Source organism: Mesocricetus auratus, unplaced genomic scaffold (assembly GCF_017639785.1).
Source record: "Mesocricetus auratus isolate SY011 unplaced genomic scaffold, BCM_Maur_2.0 Super-Scaffold_15014, whole genome shotgun sequence".
In the NCBI taxonomy this organism is placed as follows: Eukaryota; Metazoa; Chordata; class Mammalia; order Rodentia; family Cricetidae; genus Mesocricetus; species Mesocricetus auratus.
In genome coordinates this window covers 42859994-42875734 of record NW_024429186.1, presented here as the reverse complement: position 1 = coordinate 42875734, position 15741 = coordinate 42859994, and the positions used below count along the sequence as shown (strand labels likewise).

At 45.7% G+C, this 15741-nt stretch overlaps 1 protein-coding gene across 1 annotated transcript in view; it reads left to right on the top strand.

Moving 5' to 3' along the window:
- Window positions 1–15741, top strand: part of Prkch (protein kinase C eta) — a 202004-nt gene that overhangs the window by 164815 nt on the left and 21448 nt on the right. The window contains exons 11-12 of the mRNA XM_040742935.1: window positions 14704–14842; window positions 15420–15608. Coding sequence (XP_040598869.1) covers window positions 14704–14842; window positions 15420–15608 — 328 coding nt within the window. The remainder of the gene's footprint in view (window positions 1–14703; window positions 14843–15419; window positions 15609–15741) is intronic.

The following is a 15741-nucleotide window of genomic DNA, read 5'->3' as shown; positions in this document are numbered from 1 at the left end:
TGAAGATGGGAGTTCCGAGATGTGTTAGAGGAACTGTGGTTTGGGATGTGAACATTAACCGTGTGAGGAATATGTAAGTCCCCTATAGCACCTCAGTGTGTAACAAATACTGGGTGACGAGGCAAGGCTCTGTTCTTCAGACTGTAGAATCAGCACCTCTTTGATGCGTCCATTAATACGGGTTTTAAGCTATACTCACCTCACTCCTCCAGCAGAATGGAGGCTCACTTCCTGGAAGCCTTACAACTTGCAGCTGAAGTTTTTCCCTTGTACTTTTCTATGTCCTACGTCCTCCATCTCTGTGGTGCAGAATTCCATCCTTAGCCAGATACAACACTGTCATCTGAGACCTTGGTTCCCAGGAAGTGTAAAATATATATCCCCTCTCTGAATGAGAAATAATTACAAGAATTGACAAATGGGATTCCATGTAATTAAAAGCTTCTTCACTGAAGGAAGAAGTCAGCAGAGTAAGGAAACAGCTCACGAAAGGGAAGTAAGTCTTTGACCCCTATAATCCGACAGGAGATTAATGTCTACAGTCTATAGAGAACTCCAAAATTATCAAGCACCTCAAACCTTCAGATCATTCGGTCAATGAATGGGCTAACAAATTGAATGAGATGTAGCTCCATTGATAGACTGCACACGCTGGATGCAAGAAGCCCTGGGCTTGGTCCCACACGGTATAACTAGATGCCTCGGTGTCATTCTCGGCTACCCATAGTGAGTTTGGGGCTAGCCTGGGTCACATGAGACCCTGAGGGAAGGAAGGAAGGGAGGGGGGAGGGAGGGAGGGAGGAAAGGGAAAATATTACTTGAAAAAAATCTTCAACATTTTTAGTCATTAAGGAAATGAGAAATAACACTGCATTGAGCTGGTTCCATCATGCCACATTTGGAACAGCTATCACTGAGAAAGTAAACGACAGACGATGGCGAGAACATGGGGACAGATGAGCCACTGCCACTAGAAGCATAAACTGGTACAGCCACTGTGCAAATCAGTGTGGAGATGTTTCAGCCAAACTAAAAATAGACCTGCCACAGGATCCAGCAGTGCCACTCCTGGTAGACATCTGAAGGAAGCTAAGTCGCTGTGTGATTCACATAGCCCAGAAGAGGAAGCTGCCTAGACAGCCATGGAGAGACGGGCAGTTAGAGAGCGTGGCACATCCACTCAGTAGAGTTTCATTCAGCTGCCATGGAGAATGAAATGGGGTCCTTTGCAGGAAAGCAGGTGGAACCGATAATGGACAAGTCAAGCTAAATAAGCCTGATTCAGGAAAACATGCATCATGGTTCCTTTGGTGTGAAGAATCTAGATTTAAATGTAAATATTAATATGTGAAAATATAAGGGATTATTGGTGAGAGAGAGCCCTGGAGGGAAGGATGGACCAGAAGAAGGTAATGGGTGGAAGAAAGACAAAATGCCACATTTTTCTCACATGTGGAATTTGGACTTAACCATATGTACATGTGTGTGACATATGCATGTGTGCTATAAAGGCAAAAAGGAGGACTGTTTCAGGGGAGAGGAAGAGGGCCACAGGGAAGGGAGAGGACAGGGGGAGTGATATGATCAGGGCCAAAGATTTAAGTATAAAAATATGATGAAGTTCACTGTGTCATGCACTACAGTCGGCAATGGGGTGAAAAGAAATAAAAATCGTCGCATTCATGCATGAAATGATCAAGGAATAAAAAGCCCTATGTTAATGTTCTGTTGAACCTTAAATTTGTGAAGAGATGTTAACCTTCCTCAGGGGTTGGACCAATAGTGTCACCCTGGCTTGGTGACTAGTTAGACTGCAGTCTGTTAGTTAAAGCCTTGCAAGCTTGGTACTTTAATAAAGAAACGGAAGTACGGAGGAAACTGACCAAAGTCAACTATCTGTGGTTACTGTGTGAAGATTATTCCAGCATGCAGGCAAGAAAGACACCAGTCCTTTCTCGAAAGGTCTGTCTGCTCTCTGCTGCTGCTTGGAGGCAGGCCGTGGATTCTGAAGTGAAACCAAAACAGAAGCTCAGAGGTATAATGCCCCTGCTGTCTGATTCTATTTGCTTCTAAGGCTTGAGAAATTACGACAACTCAAAAGTAGGCATTTACTGTATTTTTTCAAATTAAAGAATGCTTTGACAGAACTGAACACATTCTTTGACTAGTATTTCCACATATCAAAACTCAGATATTCAAAGAATAAACAGCTAACTTACTCTTTTGGGAAAACTGGGCTCTTTGAAAAACCAAGTGCTGGAAAGAGAGTGACTCAGAAACTGTTAGCGAAGTTTCCCGGAGGGTATTTCTTTGGGGAAAATTCAATGTCTTCTGTGCATTTTACTTTGATGGGAGAACGTCATTAGCCAGTGTCTTAAGTGCACCCCACCCCTGTGTGTCCTTACTCTAGAGATGACCTGAGGAAAATAGAGAAACTCCAGGGTGACCTTGGAGTCTATAATCCACTTAGAGTAAGCAGGATTTTTTTTATTTTTAGGCAAAACACAGAGGACAAAGGGATACTGACTATAGTCCAGAACTAAACTGTGAAGTGTTGAATCCCCGGGACTTGGGAATGGTCCCGAACTACAGATTTCCTCTTGGGCACCTCAGACTTGTGTTTAGATGGTTCGAGCTTATTTTGATGGGGATAACAGGTAACCAGAAGAGGCCTGCTGTAGCCGCCTAAGTGTGGTAGATTGGAGGGATGCCTCCCCCTCCTTTCCTGTATTATATAAGCCAATGGTAGTGCTGGCGAAGTGTTATGTTCAGCCTACTGCAAAAAGCATTCAGTATATCCCCTCCAGAGGCTGGCCCTGTAGACTCTCCCCACTTCCCATAGGACACACATCCCTTTTGCACTATGACAGCCACAGGACTAGACGGAAAATGGCTGTCCTTCCTCTGCTTGCTTTCTCAAAGTCAAAGAGAAGTTCTAACACTGGCCAGTAAAGTCCATGACTGTCTCCCATTGACTGAACATCTTCAGAGAATCAGCACCAGTGCTCACCAGGCCTGTGCTTTCTTGTAAGACAAACCCTGTGTGTCTGCCACAAGGAATGAACCGTGAGGGGACAGGCCAAGATGTCACCTCACCCTTCACTTATTTATTTTTTAAATTAATTTTATCGGGTGTATTTGATACTAAACAGCAGTGTGTTATAGGATACTTGGTGAAATACTTACAATGAAGTACATTAACACAGAGTAACAGGAATCTAACTTTTCTCTTTTAACAAGAGCCCCTAGTGCTTGAACAACACCCCACCGAATCTAATACATTTTGATTAGTTGTAGATCGTAACTATCCATGTTTTTTTAAATCAACAGCCCAGTTATGTGGTTCAATCCAATCAGCAGGAAAGCCACAGCACCTACTTGATACTAACAGCAATAATGTTGATTATGCTAGAATTTACCTATAGAGCTTGGATGCCCTCAGATATTTATAGTCTTTGTTAGGTCTGAGAAATAGTTCAGTTAGTGAAGGCTTTACTGTATAAACACTTTAGCCTGAGTTCAGTTCCTCCAAGCCCCACAGAAATAGCCAGATGTGTTGTTGGCATGTGCTTGTAATAACAGTTATGGGGGAGGGGTAGAGTAAGAGGTGCAGGTGAGAGACCGTGTCTCAAGAAAATAAAATAGAGCTGTCCTGAGGAGTTATACTTGAAGTTGACATCTGGCTGGCTTCCATGCCCATACCCACCCATGCAAACAGGTACACACACACACACACACACACACACACACACACACACACACACACACACACACACACAGTTTTTGCTTTCAGTATGGGGAATGGAAGTCCCAGGGTTCTAGGCCCTCCCCTGTGAGTATCCCTCTAGTCTGAGAGAGTATCCATGTGGAGTGGGCTCCCCAAAGGTCACTTGCAAACTAGGGATAAATACTGATCTACTACCAGAGGCCCCATAGATTTCCCAGATCTCCAAACTGACATCCATGTTCAGGGGGTCTGGATCAGTCCTATGCTAGTTTCCCAGATATCAGTCTGGGGTCCATGAACTCCCCCTTGTTTAGGTCAGCTGTTACTGTGGGTTTCTCCAGCCTGGTCTTGACCCCTTTGCTCATCACTCCTCCCTCTCTGCAACTGGATTCCAGAGTTCAGCTCAGTGTTTAGCTGTTGGTGTTTGATTCTGCTTCCATCAGCTACTGGATGAAGGCTCTAGGATGGCATATAAGGTAGTCATCAGTCTCATTATCGGGGAAGGGCATTTAAAGTAGCCTCTCCACTGTTGCTTAGATTGTTAGTTGGGGTCATCCTTGTAGATCTCTGGACATTTCCCTAGTGCCAGATTTTTCTCTAAACCTCTAATGACTCCCTCTACTATGGTATCTCTTTTCTTGTTCTCCTCTATTCTTTCCCTGACTCGGTCTTCCTGCTCCCTCATGTCCTCTTCTCCCCTTCTCTTTCTCTTAACTCCCTCTCCCCTCTCCCCATGCTCCCAATTATCTCAGGAGATCTTGTACCATTCCCCTTCTCCGGAAGCCCCCTTCCGCCGAGCTGCATCCCCCAGTCCTCCTACTTTTCATTTGGAGACAGGGTCTCATTAAGTCGCCTAGGCTGCATTTGAACTCACGCTGTAGTTCAGACAAGCCTTGAACTTTGTGATTCCCCCTGTCTGTCTCCCAAGTAGCTTCACCACCATGCGCAGCTGCAGAGTTCACTCTACAAATCTGCTTCTACCAGTGTGGGTGCCATGTTTCCAGTGTGAGCCCGGGTGTGCCCCAGGTGATCTGCCCCTGACCATCTCTACTCTGCCCTGTTTGTGATTAGGAGCTTCTTACCAAATAGGGAACCTAGCTCTGATTCTACCTCAAAGAGAATAATTTCTCTTGATGTCTTCATGTATCTGTGCCACAAGTGGCCAGACAGGTTGTCCATACCATCCTCAGAACGCCTCCACCCCTTTCTGCTCTTGTCTTTCGGGAAACTCACTGTAAGAAAATGTTTTCTTTGTTGAATTTCTGTGGCCAGGAGGAACAACCACATGAACATGGTTTTCTGTGCAGTAGCAGCACTTGGCTTTCTGAACCAGGAGAGTCCAAGGAATGGAGTTTGTGAGCCCCTTGATCTTCTCCAAATTAGCAAGGCCAAGCGCAGTGTCTGTCCCCTTCTTCTGTATGATGAGAGCTAGGCCCAGCAGCCAGGAGACCCCTTGCCACCCATGACCAAACACTTCCCAGAGTCTGTCTGCGCCCCCCGACTGAGCTTGTCTACAAGTCAAACGCTGCCAGGTGTCACGTAAAGGCTTCTTGGCAAGGAGAGTCAAGAAGGAGGTTTTCTTGGCAAGTACAAAATACAAGTACTGTAAAGAGCTACTAAATAAATTTGTGTTGGTTCAGCCAGGGAATTACAGCTCTGGGGGCAGGGTAGAGGGATGTAGAATGCTAAAAACATTTTATAAGTCTCAACTGTCAGCCTGATGGCTCGTTTATTTGTCCACCACCCCCCAAAAAAATCTGTGACTATAGACGTTTGTAAAGTTGTGTCTTCTTGTTTTTATGATTGCTTTTTCCTACTGTGAGACAAGGTGTGGGGAAACCTCTCTGTCCTTTGATCGAGTTTAAGTTGGTTCCCTGTGTACACAGCGGTAAAGGTGGCGACACACTGCCTGCCTATTGGAGAGGTTGGATTCTTATGACTGGATGGAGACCAACACTGAGTCTGTAGAAATTCATTTCTGAGTCCCTGGTCCTGTTTAAAAGAGGGTATAGAAACCCAACTCACACAGAAGCCACTTTGAAGGAGGCCGGAAGGGGCAGGGTGGAGAGAACCAGGGCTGGGAGAAAATCTCTGACGTCGTTTATTCGAGGAGGATTTGCACTCACAGCCATGCATGATCTCATCTCAGGTTCCCGCTGCCGAGGAGATATTCTCATAGATGGAGCCTGAAAACATCAGGATGAGCGTGGGACCTCGTGAATAGTTAGGAATATTGATCCCGAGGGGCTTCCTCTCCACACTCTATTTGGTTCAGGCTGCAGGGACGCGAGCGGGGCTATAGGGAACACAATCAACAGCCACGGTGACTGTGTATACTGGGGACTCGAGGTGTGAGTGGTAAGAGAGTGAACCCATGACAACAGGTTCCGAATCCCAAGAACCACAAAGCTGCAGGCCTCTAAGGAAATAACATCCTAAAAACATCCCTTGTAGCCTTTTCCCAAAGACAGCCCTAACACACCTGCCAGGGGTGTTCCTCCTTTGGTCCTGTGTTAGAAACTGTGGCCCCAATAGCACAGAAGCGAGGGAAAGATGAAAGCTGAGACATGCTGTAATACCAGGCCCTGAAAGAAAGTTAGAATAAAGGAAAACAGGTATTCTTGGGCATATAGGAAGCAGGCTTCTAATCTTTCTCTTTTATTCCCCCTTTCCTCCCATGTCCTTTCTTCCTTCCTATAACTCCCACAATCACAGCATAATTAAGAGCTTGCTGAAAGTGTAATTTTATATCCTGTGCTTACACTTACATCAGGCTGTAACTATTTTACAGAACCCAGAAGCTATGAATGAGGCATGCAAAAATCTGGCTACATAAAAATAGGAAAGTTATCACACACAAGTCTTAAAAAGCAAACTACACAGTAGTATTTGCCACCAATATAACCAAATTATTGCTATCCACAATACATAAAGAACATCTTAACATCGTCCAAAAGATACACAGCTCAAGTTTTAAAGTGAATAAAATGTGGATAAGCAAGAAAAGTTAGTCATTAAATATTATTTAAACCTCTGTACTTTGACTTGTCATTTCTATATGAAAATATTATCTTAAATACTGTGTATAAGTAATATCCTTAGCACCATGGTTTCAAGAAGCAAAAATAAAGTAAAATAAAATAAAATTTGAACATTTGGAATGTGTATACAGAAGAGTTCCACTATGGTTTCTCTGTAGAACAAATGATGCAATCTCATCATGGAGAGTGAAACAGACACACAGCTTGTGCAAATCCCTCCCAGACATTTGCTGAATGAGAAAAACAGATCATTTCATGGTTCCACGTTAATAAACCCTGCAGGGGAAATGGCTATAGGAATATGAAGCCATCAGGGAAGAGATGACTCAGCCGTTAAAGGCTAGGCTTACAACCAAAAATATGGGAATATGAAGCCATCGTCCTCCCCCCACCCCCGCCACGATTTTTTTTTCAGGAACATAAATGTTTACAAATCAGAAAAATAAAAAATATTTTCAAAAGGCATAGAAATCCTACTACAAGTATTTCTCTGCATTTTTAGTCTTATAAAACTTTGGTAATTTTCACAAAATCTGTAGTAAAATATTATTAGCCATTCCACTATTAATGTATATTAAGTTAGCTTGTTTCCAAGTATTGTTATTAATCATGATGAAGTGACAAAGATCTTTGCAAAATAAAATATGTCTGTTTGTGGTCACGATGAGCAACAACACCATACAGGGGGATTGCAAGAAGCCTAGCTAGAGACTACAGGATGACTGAATGTAGATTCATGAATCTTTCTGTTGTTTTGGGTTAGTGTCTTCGTTTTTTGGTTGTTTTGTTTGTTTGTTTTTGTTTTGATTTTTTTTAGTCTGGCCTCAAACTCCAGGCATTCTTTCTGCCACAGCGTCCCAAGTGAGAGGATTATAGATGTGTGCCACCACACCTGCTGGCATCTTAACAGGACCCCAAACGGCCCACATAGAGGTGGATCCCCTCCCAAAATCTCAGCGATGCTCTTATGCTGCTATTATCGCTCACTAGTGTTAGTGATCTCAGTGGGAAACAAGAGCAAACGCCTCCACTGAGACCATTTTCCTTAGCTTTCCTGGGTCCTCTTCATTTCTCTCCCAGGTGAGTGAGTTCCTCCACTTGAAGATAGTGACAAACTCCTTCCTCCAGCAGTAGCCATGCCTATTCAGATGCCAGTAACCATTTCTGCTTTTGGGCCTTAAAAAAATTAACCATTTCCAAACAGATCCTATGAGGCAGTATGTACTGCCGTCTCTCTGCACTGGTTCCTGTATCCTTCCACTGCAAAACCCATTTCTCTCCTACATACACAGTAGTTCAAAGTTTACCCAGCTCTCTGTACCGACTACCCCAACTCTTCTCCACGCCATCATTACTTTCCTTCCCTTTGACCCTCCAATCCCTTTCTTACTGATCTGTTTGGGTTTTCTCTCAGTCTCCCTAATCCACGTTTGAGACTGTAAAACACTAACCCTGTACCACCAGTGTTCTGCGCTGGCTCTGAGTAGTTTCTTCCCTTACTCTTGGGTAAAGATTCAATTCCTCTCCGATCCTACCTCATCTGGCTCCTGGGATCTCACGATTTCTTCATGCCCAGTTCCCTTCCTGAGATTGCGGACACACTCGTCTGTATTGTTTGATTATACCAAGCAGCCCCCACTTCCTCGAGCGTCCCCCCCCCCCGTTGCGTCCATGCCTTCCTCTCCACACTTGGCTAATGACCTTCACAGCTCAGCTCCTGTCCCTTCCCTCCTCTTTCACACTTCTGTGCTTTCCTCCAGCTCACTCATCACACTTCATAATTAGAATTTTAGTTGTCCGTTATCTGATTGTCTGCCTTTCTCACCAGATGTGAGGATGGCAGGGCTCTTCGCTTGCTGTGGTTTTCAGAGCCCCTTGCATATTGCTTGGTTACTGGGCAATGTTCAGAGGTTGGGTGGGTGGGTAGACGGATGGCCATCTGACATCGGATGACACATGATAGGCACTCCCATCTAGTGCAGGCTGAAACCTCAGTGACATTTCAAAAAGCGCTACCAAGTCAATACAATAATCTTGCTTTAAAAAATTCAAATCTAGGCTGGATGTTGGTGGCGCACGCCTTTAATCCCAGCACTCTCGAGGCAGAGTCAGGTGGATCTCTGTGAGTTCGAGTCCAGCCTGGTCTACCAATCGAGTTCCAGGACAGGCTTCAAAGCAATACAGAGAAACCCTGTCTCAAAAAGCCAAAAAAAAAAAATCAAATCTAAAGCCAGACACTCAAAAGTCAACCAACCCTACCTAGCTTTGTTTTGAAAGTTAGATATAACCCAAATCCAGGCTCTTGGCAAACACCAATCGTTAACACCAGTATGGCAACCTCTCCCCCTGAGAAGACGATACCAGCTCGTTTTCTGCATATTTAACAGTAAGGAAATATTGCTATGCACCCTCAAGCTTGGATGACCTGAAACCCATTGAACTCTTTCCCTCTGCACAAGCCAAAAAGCCAGAAGGGTGTCTGCAGAATGCTAATGGTACATTTTACACTGATGTGAATAAAACAGCCAGTTTGTCATCTCAGAATATTGATTGATTCTTTCAGATGGATCTTAATTTCAACAAACAGTGTCTTCTCAGAAACAGTCTCCTAGGAGGGGACCAGTGGTCCTTTACATAGAAGGAAGTGATCCCGAGTTTCAGTCCTGTCCTTCCCAAACTAGCTGGAGCATCATGGGGTAAAGCCTGTTTGAAAGGGTTGTTTCAAGGATAAAATAAGTTAACGTATAAAGCACATAACATTTTGATGGGCATTTAATATATGCTATTACTGATAACACTGTTACTCTGATTATCCACAAAAACATTTTCCAGGCCCACAGATCTCTCTCTCTCTCTCTCTCTCTCTCTCTCTCTCTCTCTCTCTCTCTCTCTCTCTCTCTCTCTCTCTCTCTCTATCTCTCTATCTCTACCTCACACACACACACACACACACACACACACACACGAACAACAAAAAGCAGAACATTGATGGACAATTCACTATCAACTATTTTAAGATAACTCAAGTTTTATTTTAATAAATGGTCATCTTTTGATTCAAAGAGTACAGATGTGGAGTTCATGTATTGGGTTTACTTCATGACAGTTGGAAAAGAGGTGGGTCAGCAAGGGAGTGAGGAGATGCAAAACGGAACAAGATGGGGCCTGCCACCAGCAGCTGCTGCTGGCGAACTACGAGGTGGGGGTTGCATCATGCCCTATGCTCTGTCTCTATTTGACCATTTCCTCGACCAATAGGAAAGAACACATGGCAAGTCGTGAGTGCAACTGACTGTGAACAGCCTCCTAGATTCACTCCGATTCCCCACTTCCTTCATTTCTTTTGGGGGGCATCTGAGTCTAGTGAACTAAGCAGGGACTCAACACCACTCTGTTTTATTTCTCTGGGGGATAGCTCAGGCTGGAAACAAAATAAATCTAATTTCTGAATCTCCTTTGTCCCGAGTGAGCACTTGGGAATTCTCTCTGAAACTACTGTGGGCATTTTAAGTAACCCTGCTTACCCAGCAAGAACAATGTACCTTTCAGGCAAGTTGGGAGGATAAAATAACTCTGCCTCCCTGCCTCTGCATGCCAGACAAAAGCCTGGGCTATTAAATACCAGTGCTCAGTGAGCTAATGACTGGTGAGCTGGCATTGTGTGTTTGGCATCTTCGGATCTCAGCCTCTGCCCTGTGTGAACTTGTGACCATGGTGTAGCTGTGTTAAGTTTGGCTGTTGTGTTGTGTGTTGGCATCTAAAGCCGAGGAAGTGCCAAAGCCAAAACCTGACCTCTGCAGTTTGCAGGTTCAGGCCAGAAGTCACAGAGCAATAATGTTTTTATTTTTTTATTTTTTTGCATTTAGTCCCCTCACTCCAATAAAAGTATGGTTGATTCCCATACCGAGTCACAGCTCAGTAGCCCTGGGTTTATTTGACTACCTTCTTAATGTTAAACTCTTCCTTCTGGATGCAAGCCAGCAGAGGGACAATGGCTCTGCTCGGCCCTCCTGGCCCTGAGATTCTCCTTCCAGATCAATTTCCTTTCTCCAGTTTCACTCAGAAGAGGGATTTGAACTTTTGTTTCAGGTTTCTTATTTTCCCTCTGGACTTTGTCTCAAGGTATGTGACACATGGCCATGTAGTTCAAGTTCTACAAAACAAGGGTCTCAGTCAGTTTTGTGAAATGTCTGTCCTTCCCTAAAAATAAGCCAGGCTCTGAATTTCTCAGGGAAGCCTGTGTTGGGCATCTGGAATCCATACATTTCTCTCTTTGGTACCTGCTGGACTTAACTAAACCTGGAAAGGAGTAAGGCTTGGGTCTTGCTAAGGGAAAGGGGGGTGCATGGCAGAGCCTTCTAGAAGCCAGCATAGGGCTGCTGCCATAAAAGTCTGAACTGAGTAGTCAAAAGACAGAGCTGGCATTATGAGTATGTCTATCTCAAGTAGCAAGATAGACTTCATAGTGGCCCTATGAGCTGCTTGAGCTCAGGGAAGTGCAAATTTTCTATTATGCTATTAATTGAATCATCTTGGAATCCCAGTGTGAGATGATTTTTTTTTGCATTATTAGATAGCACCTGATAAAGAAACCCACTACAGCATTTTCCTTAGGACACACACTGTTCTGAAAATGCCTAAAATTAGACTGAAATGTCAGGTTCAGGCTGTGTAACCTGCCTTTGTGGCCTGGGGCATCTCATGACCGGAATGAGTCACATCCCTTGTGCCGCTCAGGTGTGTCACCCCAAAAAGCTGTTCCTGGACTTGCTGTGTGGAGGAGATTGCCGTAGAGGCTGGCAAACTGATGACAGAGCACTTTTCTCTCCTTAACCGATCCTGCTACCATGACAGCTGCTGAGTAATAAGCAATGAAGCCTCCTCCTACCTGAGATGTTAGTCACAAGCGCTCTTGAGCAATCAGCTTGGCTGTAAAAGACCGTTGTGGGTCTCTGTCGGCACTTGTTGCTGTTGCCCAAGATCCTTTTCGAGACTTTCAGCAGGCATAACGGCTTCAGGAAAGCTCAGAAACCCAATAACTTTGTTTGGAAATGTAAGTGAGAGTGTTCAAAGCTCAGGCCCACACAGGCCTGCACTGCTTGGCCGGTGTGTGTGTGGCTAAGGCCGGCCTTGCAGGCCAAGTCCTTGTAGCCTTGCTGTCTCCTGTACCTACGTTCTTTCTGATCATTGCTCAGCAAGTGGATACCTCCCTAGAATTCTGTTGTTGATCTCACAGGAGCCAGGTGACAGGTGCTAAAGGGGACTCCTGTGTCAGGAACCACCGTAGATGGCTGGGAGAAGCCATGTGCCTGGTAGTGGCCTCCTTGTGTGACAAAACTATATCATCTTCATTCCCCATGTCCCATAATGCTCCTGTGAGTCCAGTATGCACTCACACTGTTGTGTTCCTGTTTCGGGCAGAGGGGCGGGGTAGGGTGGGGCAGAGAGGAGACAGCAAGGTAATCACAGCCTACTGGAAACAGTGGCTTCTGTGGAAAGAAATTTCTGTGTGAAACAGTTGATGGCCTAGAGGCAGAAGAAGCTTGCCTTGCCAAGGTGGGCACCTGGACCTATGTCCCGGACCCTGGAGACGGCTGTCAGGAACACAGGAGCACAAGGAAGGCCTGCACCAAGAAAGCTCTGCTGTGTTCACCTCACACACCGTGTTCTTGGAAAATGGGACTTCATTCCAGGGAAGTCTCCGTTGACCACTGCTGTAAGATATACCAGCTAGCTTGCGCCAACACACAGGGAACCACAGCTGGCTCTGCTAGTTCCGTCTTCCCCTCCCTCTTAAGCCACAGCATGATCCAGGCTGCTCAGAGACCAGCCTTTCCCTTAGACCTCACAACCCAGTGGCATTTTCTGAGATCAGGGATAGGGAAACAGACTCATGGGGATCCCGACCAACCTACTATGAGTGTAAGACTCTAGAGAGCCATCAGCTCCATATACCGAAGACACTACAGTAAGAGGGACACTGTGGCTTCCAAACCAAGTGGCCCAAAGCTAGAGTAGCTATGGGAAATCTCCGGGTCGCCCAGCATCCCTACTTGATACGATGCCTACCTCCCACCCGCAGACCTGTGGTTTGCCTCTGAGCACATCATTCCTTTAAAAAGTGAAGCATAGGCATCCCCCAAATGCTCTCTGCTTTGCCTGGGTGGCAGGAGCCCGGGATGGTCGACATGACTCCTCCTCAGCCTGTGTTAGTTGCAGACTTCCTTGGTGACAGTGCCCAAGCCGTGGTTAGTGACTGACAGCTGGATGCTAGAGCCTGTATGAGGAGAAGTTGTGTTAGAACGCTATTGCCTTTGGCCTGCTGATAACTGTTGTCAGCCTGTAGACCAGACGTGGGTCTGCCTACACTGAAGGTTGCTTTATTTTGTTTTCACCAAACAGTCTACTTCCCTGCAGTGGCTTCTTCTCTAAGAGGTTAGGAGGAGGGTAGAAAGGGTCTTTATCTGAGATCCCCAATGTCTAGGCCTTCTGGGGCCTGGGGTGTACTTACACAGACCCTGATCTGTCTCCTTTTCCTGAACCCTCTGACTCTAAGAACCTGAGGGTGGGGGTGTCTTCCTGCTGGGTCCCCTCATCTGTGGCCCTTGCTGATTGTGCTTCACAAATCCTCTGCCCTTCCTTCACTGCTCCCCCCGCTTGGACTGGCTGCTCCATCCCACCACCTGGTTAAGGTGTCAGCCTCCCGCTAGACATTCCAACTGCCCCTAGCTGATTTCTTACTGTTCTACAGGGCACCCGTTACTCCCTAACTAGGCTGCTGCTTCCATTCGACATACTAACTAAATAGCCAAATTCCTTCATGTGGCACTAGGCCGTCATAGCTTCAAAGACTTGGCTTTCTCTCCAGCCCTTGGTGTTTTCCTCATGGCTCTGTCCTTCCACGCTGGCTGCACTCTGGCGAGTGGTCTTTGGAGGCCACGTGCAAGTCCATGCCTCCTTGCTAGTCGCTGGGCATCTGTTCAGTCCATCTGCCTCCACAACCTTCTCACATCCTCCTCCTAGCCCAGGAAACTCTGGCTCGGTTTCTTCTACTGTGGAGATTTCCCTCTTTCCTCCTGTTGGAAGGAATTCATTTTCTGACTCATTGCTCTCACAATAGTTGGTTTCTATTTCTGCTGTGTCCCTGATATTATATAGTGATTGATTTTTTTTTATTTGTGTGTATATGACTTGCTCTCTCCTTTCGTCTTTCCCGCCTCCTCCTTTCCCACCCCTCCCCCCCCACACTACTGTATGTTTAACAAATATTTCTTAAGGACCCAGTGCTGTGCATAATAGTGAAGCAAGCTCACCGGATCCCTTTCTGCATGGAGCTGAAGGTCTATCACATATATATGCTCCTGTTACATTGCAAGCGCCTTGTGAACATGTTTGAGACATACATGGTCTCACTCTGAAGCCCAGGCTGGCAATAAATTCACCATGTTGCCTAATCTGGCTTCAAACTCTGAACCTCCCTGCCTTTTCCTGCAGAGTACAGGAATTACAGGTGTGCACCGTACCCAGCTGTGATCATCCAAACTCTGGATGCTTGTAACACTCCCTGGCACACAGCTGCCACTTGTTCCATGAATGACCCCTGAATGAACGGCGGTGGTCAGGAATGGGTACCAATGTGGCATACGGAGTGTCAGGAGGTGGATTTCCTATGAGTGCAAAGTACCTGGAAAGCCTAGAAAAGTCGCATTCTGCCCTCGGCACCTAAAAGGTGACCTCCTTTCCTCTATGTGCTCAGCCCATTCGTGGGGACCTGTGTTCTAGGATTCCTGAGGCACGTTCTAAGAGTCAGTGTATATATTTTTTAACTTCAATAACCCAAAGAAGCCTATCCAGAAATGTTTTAGCAAGTTCAGAAAGCCCATGTAGCCAATGTGGCCGGGCTGCCCGTCTCACTCTGCTCTTGATTCCTTTCAGAGACTTGAAACTGGACAACGTGCTGTTGGACCACGAGGGCCACTGTAAGCTGGCTGACTTCGGAATGTGCAAGGAAGGCATCTGCAATGGAGTCACCACAGCCACCTTCTGTGGCACACCAGACTACATTGCTCCAGAGGTGAGTGACTGTGCCTGTTTGGTGTGGCTTTTGAAATCCGAGCTCTGCTTAGCCCTGAATGGAAATACGACCAACTCTTATCAGGTGCGATGGCTTTGTAGGCATTGCTGAAGCTAACACCTACAGGCTCAAATACAGTCGCTGAAAATGTTCACAATTTATCTGAATTAGAGCTTTCAAATATTACAAAATTTTCAGTTGACTCTCTCATGGCTATTTATTCTGCTCTTTCATCTCTACCCGGTGACTTTGTTCTAGCCCCTGTTGCAAATCTAAAGGAAAGTAGTTGTATCTCGTCCCTACAGGTGAATGAACCTGGAGTCCTTTTCCCCTCCACATGAGATATTTCCAAGCCATTCCTGTTTTGAATATGTGCATGCCATTGTCTTGCAAGTCACAAAAGTTCTGGACCACTTAGAAGCAAAGGCACTAAGCTCATGCTCTGTAGAGATGAATGAAACATGCATGTCAATACAAGAGACTTGCTTTTTTTGTTTTGCCCTTAATACATAGACATGAAGAACACCTTTGTTAAGCACATGCATGAAACACCTCTCACCCCACCCCCTCTGTACAGATCCTGCAGGAGATGCTGTATGGACCTGCAGTAGACTGGTGGGCCATGGGCGTGTTACTTTATGAGATGCTGTGCGGACACGCACCCTTTGAGGCAGAAAATGAAGACGACCTCTTCGAGGCCATACTAAATGACGAAGTTGTCTACCCTACCTGGCTCCACGAAGATGCTACAGGGATTCTCAAATCTGTAAGTCTGACTTACTCAACCAGCTTCCATCCTATTACAGATGAGCTGGCCTCACGGGCCTCTTGTGTCTTCTCTAAATAACTTCCGTTAGGACATTGCCACCACTGACTAAAATTTGTGTTTTAGTCCGAAG